Genomic DNA, 17,840 nt, shown 5'->3' on the forward strand with positions numbered 1-17,840 from the left:
GATAAATGGATTTGGTAACTCGAGAGATGTGAGGGTGAAAGGAAGAAAAAAAGGAGAATGAGGGGAGCCCAGGGTTTCCAACTTGGGTGTCTGCAAAATGACCACACTCCTTATAAAACTGCTGTCTTGTCACTCCATTGTCCTGTGTGTGGCTGTCCTCAGCGTGAAGGAAAAATGGCCTTTAGGGGAACTCTTCCCTACCGTTTACTCCAGGTGATCCTAACAATGATATCCAGAGAACCAGAGGCTGTGAGGCTTGTATAGGCTTGTGCAGAGGCACGCCGGAGCTGGGACCTCCTACAGCTGGTGGTTCATGACAGAATTCTAGCCTTTGGAACCCAAAGGAACTATCACAATTATTTAATGTGTCCACTCCCCTCCACAGATAAGGAAACCCAGGCGTCCCAAGGTCACATGACCGAAATAGCAAGCTGGGCCAGAAGCTGACTTGCTGTCTTAATAATCCAGTACTCCCTATTTTTCTACTGGTAACTTACTGGGTAGGTTGGGTATGTGTCCCTGTGTCTTCTTGAGGCATGAGCGCCCATCCCCCGGCTTTTAGACAAGATCTCAGTTAGCCCAGGCTGCCCTCAAACTCCCTAGCTGAGGGTGAACTTGGACTCCTGATCTGGCTGCCTCTACCTCCCAAGTGCTAGAATCACAGGTGTGTGCCACCGTGCCCCATTTGTGTGGTGCTGGGGATCAAACCTAGAGCTTTGTGCATTCTAGGCAAACGTTCTTCCTTCCATCTGAGCTCTGTCCCCAGCCCAAAACGAGACATTTTTTTAAAAAACATCTCTGCAGAGTTATCATAAAATACATTTTATCAGCTTCCCCGGAGAATAGCTATAGCAACAATAAAATGGTTTTATTTGTTTGTTTGTTTAGTAGTTTAAAAATCCCGTGTTAATCTGTGACTTATGATAGCTGGGCTCATGACTTCGTTTTTACCCTGACCATCTTAGGGTTTGTTTGGGATAAAATTACCTTCACTGCGTGCCGAGGTTTGTCACTTTCCCCATCCACTTCTCTGCATTGCCCTGACAAGACATGAACAGATCTGACACCTTTTTCATTTGAAGGGAACTTATTAAAATTCATAATGTGTAAGCTGGCTGGGGTGAGGGAGGAACAGAGGGAAGAGAAAACAGGAAGCACATAATATTAAGAGCTTAATAAATATTTAATCGGATATGAGAGGCAGAAGGTGGATAAGAAAAGGAAGAATAGTCTTGACTGGAAAGAGCGAGTGTTCTATGAATAAAAGACAGGAAGAAATAGCAATCTGCTCACCTACCAGGGCAGCTCTTAGGAATTCCCCCTGCCCTACTCAGCCGGCTGATCCCAGGAAGGCCCTCAACAACACTGACTCTTCAGTCTTGACAGGCTGTGACTAACTGGAAAAACTCACTTGTACTGGGTTTTCTGGTCAAAACCCTTATGCAGTGTTATGTCACTCTCGGAAGCCATTATATAGCTTATCAGTGTCCTGCTTAAAACAACCACACGATGAAAAACCACAGAGAAGATAATAGTCTCTTGTCTCCAGGAAAACACACAATCCATTTTGAACATTTCTTTTCCTTGCTCACCAAGTTCCAGGCCAAGGTTAATGGCAGCTAAGTTGCACTAACCTTTCCTGGTTCCTGCAAAGCGGATGATGAAATTTCCCCAAGACACCAGGGAGCCATGTGGCAATGTTTCTATGTGTCCCCTGGGTCTATATTACTCAAGGACACCATTCAGAGTCTTGTTGGGGTCACACTGCTCCAGATGCCAGGGGATAAACATAAGCCAGAGTACCGAAGATCCTCCATTCTCTGAGGTAGGAAGAGGCCTACAGCGGGGACACAGCATCTGGGGCCCTCCTTAAGTCAAGAGGTCTAATCACCTGTGGTTCTAAGAAACCAACAAGAGGAAATGTATTTTAGCAGGAAAAAAAGGGGGGGAGGGGCTGCTTTAAAACGAATGCTTGCCTGGCTGGTAAGAGAAGTCTGAAGTAGACAGTGAGGGAAGAGAGGAGCTGGGGTGCCCCAAAGATGGCAAGGGTGGCTGGAAGGGCAAGGGCCAAAACAAGAGCTGTGGTCCCTCCTAGCGGCTCGGTCGCTGTTGTTCTCCTCACCTGTCGAAGGTTGTGCACTCGAAGTGAGGCATTCTCATTTTGGAAAGAAATGGGGTAAGCCAAGTATGTCTGAGGCCACTGAATGCCTGCAGACAGACAGACAGACAGACAGACACACACACACACAGAGAGAGAGAGAGAGAGAGAGAGAAAGAGAGAGAGAGAGATCTGTTCCGACTTATGAGAAGTTTCTGGCAACTTTCAGCTTTCATCTGAACTTTTTTGATCTCCTAACCTCCATCTCTCAGACGAATTCGCCAGTTCTCTACTAGGGAGAGGCCTCCTTATGCTGAGAAGATTTGGACAGAACGAGGAACCCACGTAATCAAACTATCAGTGTAATTCCTGCGAAGCTATGAGACTACGGTCAGCTACAGGACAATGGCATGTCCACAGGTACGCTTCATGCCAAGTGATACTTCATGGGCCGCACTGGTTTGGTGCTGATGCTGCTCCATCCCTGACCGAACCCGGGACTCAGTGAATCAGGCGCAGAGATGTAAGACCTGTGTTTTGCTGTTACCTTCAGGGGACACGGCGTTATTCCCCTGAACATTCTAGAAGGTTCCATCCTGAAAAGGCTTGATGGTGGAGCATTTGCCTGGCACTGTGTCCAAGCCTGACATGGATCCCAGGCTCAAATCCCCTCAAATAAATTCCATCTACAGACAAAGCTTCCTGTACCATTAAGTGCAAAACCAGAAACAGGTTCCAACATTCAGGGAATAGATGCAAAGGAACAATGCTTGGCTGAGGCGCTGGACTGTGTTTCAGAGAAACCAAGAAGAACCTGATGTCTGTGCCCTTTGCTTGGCAGCAGCCTTCTCCTGAGATGTCCAGCTTGCTCACCTGTGTTCTTCAGAAGAGAAACGCTCTTTGGGCTGGCTGTTTACACCTGTGATCGCATCCCCGTGGAAGCTGAGGTAGGAAGGTTGTGTGACTCTGAAGCTAACCTGGGCTACATAATGAGGTCTGAGACAGTCTCAAAAAAAAAAAAAAAACAGAAAGAAATAGAGAAGCAGTCTTTGGGTGTATTTCAGTGAGTGTCTTACCTTGTAAGACAATGAAATTCTGTTTCCTCTGATCTACTTCCTTTTCGTTTGATTCTGACACACTTGACGCTTTCTGAGTCACTGAGATAAAAGTTATATATTAATCTCTGGGCTTTGGCTTGATGATTTCTGGGGCCACGGCTGTTTTTTAAGGAGATGCCCTATAAAAGGCATGAAGTCAGAGAACCATGACCATCACCTAAACTAGCCTTTGAATTTTTACCACCGGGCAATTCAAAACACTGGGAGGTGAAGCGACTTGCGGGGTCTGCAGCCCACCATCCTGATGGTAGGTGAGGACTCCCCTACTCTCTCTTTCTCTGGTGGCTACTTTCAAAAAGTAAGTCTTTTGAGATTTTTGACCCCCCCTCCCCCAAATCGATGTTATTTAATCACCCTAGAAACAAAAGATGAGTCCATTAATCCTACAATGGATTGGGTAGGAGGTAAGGGAGGGATCAAAAAAAAAAAAGACAAGTAAATGAATAAGGGTGACACTCATTTAATTAGACCTGGTTCAGACCCACTGGGGCTTAAGCATGCGCAGGGCTTGGCGTTGCACCGTCCCTGGCTAGACCAAGCTGGCAGACATAAGCTGCAAAGTGGGAAGAGGAGCAATATTGCATCAACAGCTCCCTGGCATCTTAGAGTTTCCTTGTTGCATCCACCTGGAGTCACGGGGTGTTCCCTGTGAGCCTGAGTGTGTGTGTGTGTGTGTGTGTGTGTGTGTGTGTGTGTGTGTGTCCTCTAAGCCACTTCAACCCCTCAAAATCCTTCCCTCTGGGCCTTTCCCATAAGTAAATTCTTACAGAAGGATATAAAAGACCAGCTGGTCCAGGCAGAACCAACTGTCTAGCTGCCGAGGGAGGCCAAGGCTCATGGCAGGTAAGTCACGCTAACCTTTCCTGGTTCCTGCAAAGCGGATGATGAAATTTCCCCAAGACTGGAGAACATTCAGTCCTAGCTTAGACACATGTCTTCCTTGGGCATTTTCTGGTGCCAGATTTCTGGCTATGGCTTGGCAACTTTTTTTTCCGGTGTGTTGACCAAATCCTGAGTGACTAAATCCACTTCAGGGCGAGAAGTCTTTTCCTGCACCTGAAACCAGACAGAAACCAGCCATAAACTGCCAAGACTGGAAGTTTCACAGACCTTTATCATCTGTACTGTTTAGAAACTGAGGCCCAAGACAGGCATCCAGGGTCACTCAGGAAGTCGGGGAGACAGCTCCTGAATGTGGCAGTCTCCAGATGGGTAGCTCTCCTTGGTAGTAAGTGTTTCGGGGGGAGTCTAAGCCAGGGCTCTGGGATCTCCATTCACCTCCTTCATGCCTGCTGGCTGTAGCGGGTCTGAATATCTGGTCAGGCCCGATAATCTAGTTCCCGGTGTTCTGACTATTCTGAGGTCCTTTGGGCCTCAACCAGATGCCTGAACTGTGACAGCACTAGATGGGTGTTATTGGGGGAACACTGCGGGGGGGGGGGTTGAGTTGTGGTGCTTTTTATGTAACTGGCTATACTTAGCACGTGCCCAATGTCTCACCTCCAGCTGGGGCTTGATAAGAGTCACTGAGAATACAGAAGGAAAATAAACTCAGTCTCAAAATCAGTTTTGCTGGCGTGTCACAGCCTGCCTCTGACTGGGAGAACTCCCCACCCACCAGTGAGACACACGGTAGATGGATGCCAGCTGGGTGTCGCTTAATCCCCGCTCAGTACTGGCGATCTCTACCCTGAGAGGTGTGTGATCATATATGTGTGAATATATGTATATGTGTGAGGGTTCAGTCCCCAAGACTGACTCCTGATTTCAGAGCCAGTCACAAACTCCGGATTGATTTATTTCCATGTGCTCTGACAGTGCCTGCTCCTGTCACAGCCCCTGCTCAAATCTGATCAGCTTGCTAGAGATGCTTGAAAAACTCAGCTTGGGAAACACTTACTTTGGCTATTTCAAAGGTCACAGGGCACGGGGAGCATTTCTGCTCTCTCTGAGCACTCCATATTCCAGCAACTTCCACGTAGCTGATAATCTGGAAGCCCTCTGGAGTTTTATGGAGATTTTATGGCATTATACAATCAGTCCAAACAGCCCAATGAAGCCCAAACAACCACATAAACCTAATGCTAATAGGCTGAACGGGGAATCCCAGCAAGGCTTGTCTATTGAGATTCTTCTTTGCATCTCTGAGCCTCATTCCTTCCTCCCTCCCAGTCACAGGGCAGAATCCCTTCTGAAATGGGAGGGTTGTGGTCCATTCTCAGATGATGCAGTTCTAAGAATTTCATAGTCAGCACCAACACGGAAAGGTGTTGGGTGTGGGTGTCATTAGAGAGTTTGTCCTCAGGAAAAAGAAATCATGGTTTCTATATACTAATTTAGGATAAACCAGGAGCTACTGTGGATGAAAATCTTACGTGTGTGTGTGTGATCATATATGTGTGATCATATATGTATATGTATAATCATATATATCAAATAAGATATAAGTGACATAGAGATACAGATCACTTATTATAGTATTGGAGTTATCACCTTTCAGTGATGGCGCACGCCTTTAATCCTAGCACTCGGGAGGCAGAGGCAGGTGGATCTGTATGAGTTCAAGGCCAGTCTTGTCTACAGAGTGAGTTCTAGGGCAGCCAGGACCACACAGAGAAACCCTGTCTCAAAAACAAAACAGAACAAATCAACTATAGTGTTCTTCTCGGCGATGGGGTGCTTATTGATTTTTCTGGTTGGCTCATTCCTCCATCAACCTCAACAAGGTTCTTGCCATTGGTGGAAATGAATTCCAACAAGTCCTTCCAACCTCCTTGCTGACTCGCAAATCTTAGAGTCCAACTTTGGAAGGTTGCCGTACCCAGCGTGGTCTTCAGAGCAGAACCTCTGCCTGAGCTCGCTGAGGGAACAGACTCCAGGCCTCCTCCCACCACCTTCTCAGCAAGAGTCTGTATCTTCTCAGGATCCTGAGATGATTCTCACACGTACTATTATGTGAGAAACTGCCTAAGAGACAATCAGCACCCTGACCCCACGCAGCCTCCAGATGGGAAACTTCTCTATTCTGTCACTTACTCAGTGCTATCCTGTATCAATGCTGTGCGCTCTCTCTCTCTCTCTCTCTCTCTCTCTCTCTCTCTCTCTCTCACACACACACACACACACACACACACACACACACTGGGTCTCAGGGAAGGGTGAAGACTGAGGGTTTGGGACATGCCTAAACTGAGCGTGAGGCTAAGAACGCAGGTAACACTTTAAGCATCACAAAACCCCAGCACTCTGTATGCTTTCCTCAGGCTTCGCTCAGCAGCAGACGATGGCATTCCCACACTGTCTGCAAGCCTGTCTTCCAGCATCAGGACCCCACACCCTTCCTTCACGCCAGCTAGGAACCTTGACCATGACACAGAAAAGAGTTCAGCTTTGGCCTTGAATTCTCTCTTCCTCTTCCAAGTGTGTGTGTGTGTGTGTGTGTGTGAAAGAAAAGGAGCAGAGAAATGAGTAGTGAGTTTCCTAATCAGATATGGTGGTTGCCCAGGCTGGGAGGAGGGGGATATGAGGTGTTCGATGGGTTGAAAGCCTAAGTTTTACAAGACGCAAACATTCTGGAGTTCTGTGGTCAGCTCAGTATTTCTGTTGCTGTGTGGTTTATGTGGCTGTGGTGGAGATGTTTGTGCTGTGTTTGAAAGCACTGTTAAAAACAAAACTACCTCAGCGATACTGTGAAACCACATTTTCTCGACTCAGTGAATACCGGGAGAGTTCTCCCACACCTGTGATCCCAGTACTCAAGTCTGAGACGGGAGGACCACGAGTTCAAGGCCAGCCTGGGCTACATAATGACACTTAGAAGGAAGGAAGAATGGAAGGAAAAACAGAGGGCTAGAAAGTCACAGAACTTTTTCCTGTTTGGGGTCACACACAGTAAGGACCAGAGCTCACTGAGGAATTGAGTTATTGGAGGATTTATCTTGGGGCAGGCGCTGCATTTCAGAGACAGAAAGCTTGATCAGCATGGGTAAAGCTTGTAGTTCGAACGCCCGTTTCTCCCCACACACAGAAAGAGAATTCACCTTGGATTAGAGATTCACCAGAGATATAGTTATTCATATCTCGAACCCCCCATTTCACACACACACACACACACACACACACACACACAAAGAGACTTCACCTTGGATTAAAAAAAAAATAAATCTTGGCCAGAGATATAGTTTTTCATATCTTACCTTTTCTCTAAAGGGAGCTTAGGAAAGAGACATTTGGCAACATTGGGGAAGGCCTTGGGGGCCCAGGGATGCAGCTTAGTCATACAACACTTGCCTAATGCGGCCGAACCTTGAATCCCCAGGAGAAAGGGAAAGAGGGAAAGGTGTGGAAAAAAGAAATCAAGAAAGGGATGGAGAGAGAAGGGGGGAAAGGAGAAAGAGAGGGGAGAGAAAACCATTCAAACTTGAGCCTGGTGGTTCAGGCTTAGAGCTGAAATTCATGAGGAAGGCGTTTGCAGAGACGCTGCGGTTTCTGTAGGCAGCCTCAGACCCAGCTGTGAGCCTAGGGTTTGTCACATGTTCGCACCTAATTGGGTCTTTTTGAGGAAGGGGAAAGCCCTGTGGAATTTCTGAGGAAAAGTGTGGTATCCCCACCCCCACCCCATGCCCTGTGCCACCCCAGCAGAGCCTAGGTGGCAGGGAAGCAAGCTGTCTGGGGAAGGAGGGAAGAGAACGCGTGAGGCTTGGAAACATTTCTCATAGCTGTGATACAACAAGCCCAGGCTTCCCAGGCAGAACGGGACATCCTGGGTCATTAGACCCTGCCCCCTCACTGGCAGGCCAGTGGCCCAAGATCACTGGGTGGGGCGAATGCAGAGCTATCACTGAGGTGCTCAGGCCTCTTTCCTTCCATATCTTTCTGGCTCTCCCAGACTGTGCACACCTTGTGTAGGTAGGGCATCTGATTTTGCCCGGGCTTTCCCTGTTTTCTGAGATTCCTTCTCTCTCAGTGGGCTCCCCAGAGCCTTCTCTGATCCTGGTCTCATTTCAGCGATGAGAGTCCTTCTGCACCTCCCCACGCTCCTGGCTTCCCTGACCTTCCTCCAGACTGCAGCACCGGCCAGGAATGGTAAGTGTCCTATTGTATTTGTTTCTTGGGATAAGACTGGGGCAAACTGGGGCGTCTAGAATCAATGCTGATTTAGTCCTCCACAGCCCAGAAGGCTAGAACTCCAAGACGAAGGTGATGGTGGGGCCATGTTTCTCCTGAAGGCCCGAAAGAGGAGACTCCCTTGCCTCTCTTCTGACGGCTCCCGGCACCCTTGGTATTCTTGGCTGTAGCTACCCCAGTCTTTACATGCTTTCTCTGGGGGTCCTTTCCTAAACCCACCATTCACTGGACTTCGGGTTCACTGTAATTGGGTACGCTCTAATCATCCTCATCTGAATTAGTCACACCTGCAAAGACTGTTTGGAAAAAAGGTCACACGCTGAAGTTCCAAATGGACACCTTTCAATCCACTGTAGCCTTCTTGCAGGGAACCGAGGGCGCCTTTCCTGCTCCACACCCCATCATGAGGTGCCTGGCTATTGGGTAAACTCCGACAGGCTTGTTCAAGGGTCCACACGACCATCTCACCAGAAACCAGGTAGCCCAAGCTGGGTGGTCACACTGAGCGTCCTATTGTCCTCTTCCTAAGGACTCCACCAGAATCCCACAGGACAGACAATTCTGACATCTTGCAGGCAGGATTCTTCCCATTCCATATCAGCTTCCTTTAAGGCATGAGTTCTCAACCTGTGGGTCTTGACCCCCTTGGGGAGGTCCAATGACCCTTTTACAGGGGTCACCTATCAGACATCCTGCATATCAGGTATTCACATTATGACTCATAACAGTAGCAAATTATAGTTATGAAGAAGCAACAGAACTAATTTTATGGTTGGGGCCAGCACAAGATGAGGAATGGTATGAGGAAGGCTGAGAGCCACTGCTTTAAAGGCTCTTTGTAAAATATCCTAATCTAGATCCCCTACCTGCGCAGGTTTGAAATATGAGGTAAAGGCAGAGAGAGAGAGAGAGAGAGAGAGAGAGAGAGAGAGAGAGAAGGAGAACCAAAGGGCATCATTCCAAAGGAGCGGTAATTGATACCGTGCTTCCTGCTTTTCCCTCCCCAAGCTGCAACTTCCAGAACTGGCATCATCTCTGACACAGTGAATACAGTCAAGGCCTCAGTTGACCAGGCCTTCCTGGATTCCCGGACCAGGTAAATGAGACACATGTGTGTGAACTCCCCTTCACAGGCTTCCTGTTAGGGACAAGTATACCTAGACCAGCCCCAACAAGCTAGTCGGTGAGCCAAAGCAATTCTAAAACTTGCCTTTCCACCACTCTCCACCCCCACCCCACCCCCACCCCACCCCCACCGAGTATGTAGCAAACAAGAACAAGAGCTTCCGAGTCCTAAAATCCGGCTTCTAAGGTGCCTTGAGGGGGACATGTAATAAAATCCTGTGAGGACTTCCCTCCATGTGGCCCAGGGTTTCCTTTGGTTATGCCTGCTGGACTCAGAAAGTTTCTCGTTTAACTATATTAACAGTCTGACTTGAGACAGGCTCTCCAGAAACAGAACCATAGGCTCTGGGTCACTGAAGGGCATTTTCGAGAGAAGTGCTCTCCGGCAATTTTGCCACACAGTGCAAAATTGAGTGTGGTTTCAAGTCCATCCTCAGCCTGGCCACCCCTCCTCCACCACCCACAGAGACCTAGGGTGTAAGGTGCACCTCAGAGCCTGTCCCACCTTGGAGCAAGGGAGTAGCTTTCCCACAGCCACGTTAGGCTGACGTGGCCTCAGGCTTGGGACTCCTGTGGCAAGTGCTAGGCATACAGGAGTTATTCACTGGGAACCTCTAATCAGGCAGCCTCATGGGCCCAGCAGCAAGTGTCAAATAAGGCTACAGGGGTGAGCCAAGGAGCTGCACCCACAGCCACTGGGCAAGGAGCACAGAAACCCTCTTGATGGATCTGAGGAGGCCTGGATCAACTGACTAAGCCACCTTGCACCCCGTGAGGAAGGCTGGGACTCATGAAACAAGCAAGCAATCCCGTGATTCTTTTGGTGACTTGTAGATTGCTCTTAGTCTCCAGAAACAGTGTCATTTCAGGGGTTCAAAGGTCAGTCTAAGGAGGCAAAGTCCTAAGCTGCTGACTTCCTTGGCTCTGAAGTGCTTGGGCTCTGTGGTGACAAGAGGGCGCCCCGAGAATACCTCCCCTACCCCACAACTACTCCGTGGGGCTGAGCTGAGCGAAGAGAGGAGCCGGGAAGACAGGGATGGCAAATCCACCTGTCCTGAACAGCTCTGTGCCTCAGTGGGGCCTCTCTTTTGGGTACTTTTCTGGATATTCAAAGAACGCTATTACCAACTCAAAGACTTGGAAAGTTCTCTGGCCTACGCTGAGAGCATCAATCGTGTGCTCTAGGTGTCAGCTTTATACCTGATCCCTGGGCTACTGAGCTATACTGTCTCATTAAAACAGCAGAACGCTGGATGTGGTGTTGCACGGCTTTAATCCTGGCACCCAAAAGGCAGAGGCAGGCAGATCTCTGTAAGTTTGCGGCCAGCCTCGTCTACGCATCCAGGCTAGCGAGAGCTGTTGCATGGTGAAAGCTTGCAGGGTTTTTGCTTGTTTTTTTTTTTTTTTTTTTTTTTTTAAAGGCAGCAAGAGACAGCATGACTTGTATCCTGATTCTTTTTAGGAAGGTCAGGCTGGGGCTGGGGCTGGGCCCCCCTGTTCCTTTCCTCTCATCTTGCTAGCCCCTTGGACTAAGCCATGGCACTTGCTAGCACTTTAAATGGAGCTAGCGGCCTAATATGAAGAGACAGGACAGGTATTGCAACCCTCCCCACCCCCCCTGTGTAAACACAATCAGAAGGCTGGTTTTGTGGGGACCTGAGCCATATTTCAGAGACTTGAAGACAGGCCTCGTAGATAGATCCTCACACACAAGGAAACTGAGGCACGGAGGGGCATTGGAGGATTTTCATGCCTCCAGCCTCTCTGAATTGTCACAGACTTCAGAGCAGAAGGCCTTGGGGATTGGGGTTTTGCACACACAAGATAAAAGGACTAAGGCTGAGCTTTCCTGAGATGTTCAGCTTAGGCTGGGTGCTTCTGGCCGTGGACTCCACTCCGGCTTTAGAGCCAGAAACACAGGAAGAACTAGAGGCCCCTTTGTGTCCTCGTCCTAGAATTCTTAGATTATAAGGCTTGGCGGTATATCAGGAGTTGTCGAGTCTGGATTCATCCTTAGGACCCGTGGGGTCTTCGGAGGCCCAGTTGGTTCTGGCATAGGCAGACCGCACACAGCCATCTAGCTGAAACTCAGGAATCTTTTGGTCCATCCACCAGCTTTACTGAAGGCCAGACTTAGCAATGTTTCACAGCCACTATGGCTTCCCCCTCCCTGAAGAGGTTTTTCATTTGTTTGTTTTGTTTCGAGCAGCATCAGAAGAGGCAAAGGGCCCAGGTTTACTCTTCGGAACCCCGTGGCTTCCCTCTGCTCACACACTACCTCTCACCTCTCCCGTGAGCCACAGACACACTTCTACAGAGCCGGCTCATGATCCCCATTGGTTCCTACTGTAGGCTGAAGAGGGCCCTGACCAGTCAGACACCTACCACCCGGCAGCTCACACAGTATCTCAAGCACTCCAGAGGCAGGACCCGAAGAGCCATCCGCGTGGGACATGTGTGGGAAGAGTCTCTGAAGAGACTGAAACCGGTGGTGCCCCTCACCAATGTCACAGGTACGGAGAACTCACTAGCCCTCTGAGGACGGGGAGGGGTCATCAGTGCAGAGCAGAGGCCGCCAAATGCTGTAAGGAACTATCTACCTGGAAAGGAGTTTCTGTCTCTCCTTCTCTCTACCAGAGGCTATACTGGCAGAGCTCAGAAGCCCTCGGAGGACAGCTAGGCCAGCGTCCCTTTTGCAAGTGAAATAACTTGTGGCAAGGTTATATTGATAGAGAAGGAACATCTGTGTTCAGTGTGTCATACGGTTTTAAGGCCTCTGCCTGGAGGAAATGCCGAGGACAGTAAACAGTGTTTCCTGCCGGGAACCAGTAGCCTCACTCCTATAGGTGAAGGGGAGATGTAGGCTTCCAGTGTCAGATGGGTTTGCTGGGAGTCCGTCTCAAGAGATGACATTTCTACTCTGTCCTGGGGAGCACTGAGCTGTTCCACTATCAGTTCCCAAGTGCCTCAAAATTCGGCCTTTTTGGGGGCTCTCTTCCGTTTCAGGCCAAGGCCTGGACTTGGCCTTGCTGTTTTCGGAAGTCGGCTGTGATCCCCATGCTCTGCCGGTGAACTGCAACATGAGTAGCCCTTACCGGACCATCAATGGAGAGTGTAACAACAGGTGACTCCGCCCCGCCACCCCACCTCACCCCACCTCTTGGACACTGCTGGAGCCATCCGGAGAGAGCACATCTCCAGCGAGGCCACTGCGGCCCCCTGGGAACGGCCCTTTCCACTAAGCCAGTCAGTCCCAGGCCTCGGGGTTGGGGAAATTCAGAACCGAGCAAAGCAGAGCCTCCCTCCTCCCTCGGCGGCGCGTGCTTTCCCTCCCGCGGAGCTTCTGTGAAGGGCGGCAGGGTGAAGGCGGCGAGCCAGGAGGCCACCCACCGAGGCTGAGAGCCCTCTTGCTGTCTTTCAGGAAGAATCCAACGCTGGGATCCGCCAACAAGGCGCTGGCTCGATGGCTACCCGCGGAGTACGAGGACGGGATCTCCCTCCCCTTCGGGTGGACGCCGGGAAAGACGCGGAACGGCTTCCCTCTACCGCAGGTGAAGGAGGGCGGGGGCGCAAGATGGGAAGCAAAGAGCCACCCACAGGGACATCAGCACCGGGTGAAGGGAAAAGGGAGGCTCAACTGAAATGAGGATTTGCTCCCTAGCGATAGGTTCCCCAAACTGCCACGAGAGGGCAGCAGAGCCCGGAGCCCAGCCGGGTGGGGATGGCAATGTTCCAACTGTCACAAGCTGGATACCCTGGGGTCTCCCGGACAGATGGTTTCATTGCACTGTTCTCCTTGCGCCTACCCTGTCCCGGCCCCTGGAGTGCACCAGCTGTCGTTTTCCTGCAGGTCTGATCTGTTGGCCTCATCTGAGTTGGCAGCCCCTCCCCAGGGTCCCTCTTCCCGTGCCCGGAAAGCTGGCACTTCCCTCACAGGCATGTCAGCGCAGCCTGTCTTTGTGGTCCTTCTCCATCGTAAGGCTACATGACCACTGTCCAGTCCTACAGACCCGGGCTTAACCCCATCCCTATCCCTTCGTAGCTAGCTGCAGGACCAAGAGCATGGACTTCCCCTCTCTGAGATTCTGCGTCCCCGTTTACAATGTACGTGCGTTTACAAAGCGTTGCCCCGGTACCTCACGGGCTCCTGCTGGGATTGGACAGTAGGTTCCCAGCAAACCGTGGTTGAATCTGAATCCTCCAAGCGCGCTTTCTTCCCTGCTGACCTTTCCCCTCTCCTCCACGTGCAGCCCCGGGCCGTCTCCAACCAGATCCTTGCCTATCTGAACGAGGATGTCCTGGACCAAAACAGATCCCTGTTCTTCGTGCAGTGGGGTCAAATCGTAGACCACGACATGGGGTTTGCGCCTGAAACTGAGGCGGACAACTACACCAAAGCCTTGTGTGAGGATTACTGTATCCAGAGAGACAACTGCTTCCCCATCATGGTAGGGCCTCTGAAGCCAGACAGATGTCCCTGACGACCATCCACGTATTGCATACGGGGTTGGGGGGGGGCTGAGGGGGAGGTGTCTCTTGATCGCTTTCAATACTGACTTCACAGCTTCATATCCATGCCCTGGGCTCATCCATCTACTCAGGGATTAGACAGTTAACAGCCCACTCTGTGCCAGGGAGTGCAGCAAGCGCTGGAGCCGCAAAGATAAGATCCTATTCTAGCCCTCAAGGAGGAAAGGTTGGCGTGGAAATGTTGACAGGATTGGGAAGTCTGAGGCTCAAAATCTGAGTCTCCTGGGAACGGATTAGCAACGCAAAACCTCAAGCCTCCCCGCCCCAATGTGCTGGGAAGTACAGTCGGCATTTTTACCAAGACACATTCATCTGTCCCACCCACCCGGCTCCCCGCCAAGGGCTTCATCCTAAGCTTAGTTTGTGGGACTCTGCTGTGCTTTACCCTGGAGGATGGCTTCCATTCCCAGAAGGAGCTGGAAGTAGAGAGCGACTCAGGGAGCAGCAGGAGAGAGGGGCTTGCAATTGTCTCCCCTTCTTAACAGTCATCTGTTTACTCAAACAACCACGGGTCCATGCTGTGGTTGTAAAATAAAAAATAAATTCTGAGCCACGGGCCGAGGCCGAGCTGGGACCTGAGTCTTACATCTCTCCCTCCTAGTTTGTAGGTTAACCTATGGAGACTATTTTCTCATGGGTAAGAGACTCAGCCGTCTGCCTCGCAGGCTCTCCGAGGGCCGGAATGAGGTGAAGTATGGACAGTGGCTGGTGCGAGGCAGTTCCAGGGTTGATATTTCAGTTCTAATCACTACATCACATGTCACAGGCTGCTTTGCCTGTCTAGGGTTCTCAGGAAATCCCCTCTACCATTTCTGGGCTCTTGCTGTGAAAGACCCAGTCATTACTTTCAGCTCTCGCACATCAGGATATATGAACTTTGTGTCATGGGCCCGGGGAAGTGCAATGTTTGCAGGTGTGATGTCGTCCTGGTGCGGTCATTCTCCAACCCATCTCTCTACAGTTCCCAGCTGGTGACCCCAAACTGAGGACTCAGGGGAGATGCATGCCTTTCTTCAGAGCTGGGTTTGTCTGCCCCGAAACACCCTACAGATCCCTGGCCCGAGAGCAAATCAATGCTCTGACCCCTTTCCTGGATGCTAGCTTGGTGTACAGCCCCGAGCCAAGGATGGCAAATCAACTTCGAAACCTCAGCAGCCCCTTGGGCCTCATGGCCGTCAACGAAGAGGTCTCAGACCGGGGTCTGCCCTTCCCACCTTTTGTCAAAATGAAACCCAGCCCCTGTGAGATCATCAACACCACTGCTGGTGTGCCCTGCTTCTTGGCAGGTGAGTCTAAGCCTGGGAAGAAAACGAGGGACTTAGGGACAGGGGGATCATTAAAGGAGGCTGCTCCATCTCAGCATTTGCCCAGAAAAATGCCCCAAGCCACTTCTGTCTATAGCACTGAACTAGATGGAGAGGAAGGGCCCTGATGAAGAAAAACAAACAAACAAACAAACAAACAAACAAACAAAAAACCTAAGGAAGTGCAGGCGAAAGAAATACAAAGAAAATTCACAGGATCCCATCATTCACCAATACTGGTTTATTAGCATTTTAATATAAACCTTTCTAGTATTCTCTAGCACTGACATAGTTCTAGCCAAGCTTGGCAGCACAGTTCTTTAATGGTACCCCATCCGTCACTGCCCTTTTGTCCATCTCCACTTCCTGTCTTCCGGGCTTTTAGGAGACTCTCGAGCCTCGGAGCAGATCTTGCTGGCCATATCCCACACACTCTTTATCCGGGAGCACAACCGATTAGTCAGAGAACTAAACAGACTCAACCCTCATTGGGATGGAGAGACGCTCTATCAGGAAGCCAGGAAAATCATGGGCGCCTTCATCCAGGTACGGAGGCCACTGCGGGCCGCTAGCTCCAGCACCCAACTACGCTCTCTGCTTTGTAAATTCTTCCTCACTCCTTCCTCTCTTGTGCTTCTCCCTGAGTGTCTGAATGGCTCCCTGTTTTAAAATGTATCCCCACGTTCCAGCGTGGACATCATCCATGTTGGTCTCTGTGGCCATCACTGAGACCACCGGTTCTCACTCTTGGGGCTGCTCCCTTGCAATGACTTGGGCTATTTTGGTCTCTCTTCCTTTTGAATTCTCTCAAGGTACATGCCATAGGCATACTTGATTTTGGATCGCTTTGTCAACTCTCTGAAAGAAGGGTTGATAGGTGCATGGGTGTGTGAGTGCGTGCATGTGTGTTATGTTTTGATTTGATTTTAAGATACGATCTTATTTAGCCCAGACTGGTCTTGACCTCCTGATCCTCCAGCTTCTGCCTTCCAAGCTCTGAGACCATGGGCATTCAACACCACCTCTGGTTGGTTATACATTAGATCTTTTATTATTGTCCTGAAGAATCCTTAGGGCCTAGTTTGCTAGGTTCTAATATGTAGAATTCAACACATCGCCATTCTTCAAGCTCTGGAGGTTCTTTTGTTGCCATCGTTGTTTCGTTTTACTGTTGTTTTCCAACACAGGGTTTCTCTGTGTAGCCTTGGTTGCCCTGGAACTCATTCTGTAGACCAGGCTGGCCTCGAACTCAGAGAGCCGCCTCTGCCTCTGTCTCCCGAGTGCTTGGATTAAAGCTTGCTGGAGCTTCCTTAGGCTTCTCTCTCTGTTGTACAGATTAATAAATTCTGCTGATCTTTCCCATGTCTAGCCTCTGTCGTTTCCACTCTGTTACTGAATTGATTCAAGGTTGTTATTGAGGCTTTTGTTACTATTATTTCAAGTAGTGTATTTTCAATTCCATACTTTCATTACTTTTTATATTTTTTTAAAAAATTTTTTCTACTTATTTGCTGAGATGTTTCCTCCCCCCGCCCCCACCTTTTTTTCAGAAAAATCTGTAACTGATTAAGAAAGTTTCACTTTAGCTTTGAACTTACAACGTAGGTGATGCTGGTGGACAACAGGCTCCAGGAATCTGCCTGGCCTCTGCTTTCCTGGCTCTGAGATTACAAGTCCACGCTACCATGCCCAGCGTTTTTAAGGGGTTCTGGGAATTATAGACGAGTCTTTGTGCTTTCAGGGCGAGCACCCTACCGACTGACCTATCTCCCCAGCCCGAGCTAATTCCATCTGATCCACGTTGATATTGGCATCAGTTGATTGTCCTTTTCTCAATCAAAACTGGCTTTCCTGGTTCTTGGTATTCCTGAACATTTTAGCGATTTCAATCCTATCTGAACTTTTTTTTTTTTTTTTCTAGCCTGTCATTACCCTGCTTAGGTTTAGCATGCAGGTTCTGGTCTGCCTTTGTTTCGGTGACATCTTGATTCCAAATTCTTCCAGTGTCCCCCTGGCCCCCTTCATTTTTCCAGGGCATCTGAACTTCCCGCTCCACTATTACTGTCTTCAGGGCACCAAAGGGTTGGGTTTTTTTTTTTTTTCTTCCTTTTTTTTTTCCTGGCTCCCTGTTGTTGCTAAGCAACACCCTATGGCAGACACCACTGTGCCTGCGTCTCCTTGGTGAAGAACCGAGGGTGAGAGGAAACAGACAGTGCTCCACTGCCCCCAAAGAAGGCTGAAACCATCCACAGCCTGGACTGAGGAACAGGGCAGGATTAGCTAGGGCTCTGGGGATTTGGGGTGCGAGGCAGGGCTTGAGGCTCTCTGATAGTCCGTGTTGGATTTCCCTGGCCCTTCTCTAGAAAGAGAGAGCAGGCATTTTTTTTACTTTTTTTTTCGTATCTCTGTTGGAAGTGTCAGGCTGAGAGCCTCCTGTGCACCCAGTTCAATCCGGGGGGCACGTAGAACTCACCCCATTGCCATTCTTCAGTTTCTGGGTTCTCCAGACAGTTAATATTCCTTTTCCAGCTTTCAGAG

General features: G+C 49.7%; 1 protein-coding gene across 4 annotated transcripts in view; it reads left to right on the forward strand.

Annotated features, from left to right (window-relative positions):
- Positions 1 to 17,840, forward strand: part of Lpo (lactoperoxidase) — a 42,956-nt gene that overhangs the window by 20,394 nt on the left and 4,722 nt on the right. Inside the window, exons 1-9 of one of the 4 annotated variants that reach the window (XM_060387015.1) lie at positions 3,369 to 3,463; positions 8,224 to 8,301; positions 9,352 to 9,439; positions 11,821 to 11,981; positions 12,475 to 12,592; positions 12,890 to 13,019; positions 13,719 to 13,916; positions 14,960 to 15,284; positions 15,688 to 15,848. In XM_060387015.1, coding sequence (XP_060242998.1) covers positions 8,226 to 8,301; positions 9,352 to 9,439; positions 11,821 to 11,981; positions 12,475 to 12,592; positions 12,890 to 13,019; positions 13,719 to 13,916; positions 14,960 to 15,284; positions 15,688 to 15,848 — 1,257 coding nt within the window. In that variant the 5' untranslated portion in view covers positions 3,369 to 3,463; positions 8,224 to 8,225. Of the gene's footprint in view, positions 1 to 3,368; positions 3,464 to 3,998; positions 4,060 to 7,994; positions 8,125 to 8,223; positions 8,302 to 9,351; positions 9,440 to 11,820; positions 11,982 to 12,474; positions 12,593 to 12,889; positions 13,020 to 13,718; positions 13,917 to 14,959; positions 15,285 to 15,687; positions 15,849 to 17,840 lie in introns of those variants that run through there. The other 3 variants (XM_060387014.1, XM_060387016.1, XM_060387013.1) reach the window with 3 other exon arrangements.

Source organism: Meriones unguiculatus, chromosome 7, assembly GCF_030254825.1.
Source record: "Meriones unguiculatus strain TT.TT164.6M chromosome 7, Bangor_MerUng_6.1, whole genome shotgun sequence".
Lineage (NCBI taxonomy): Eukaryota > Metazoa > Chordata > Mammalia > Rodentia > Muridae > Meriones > Meriones unguiculatus.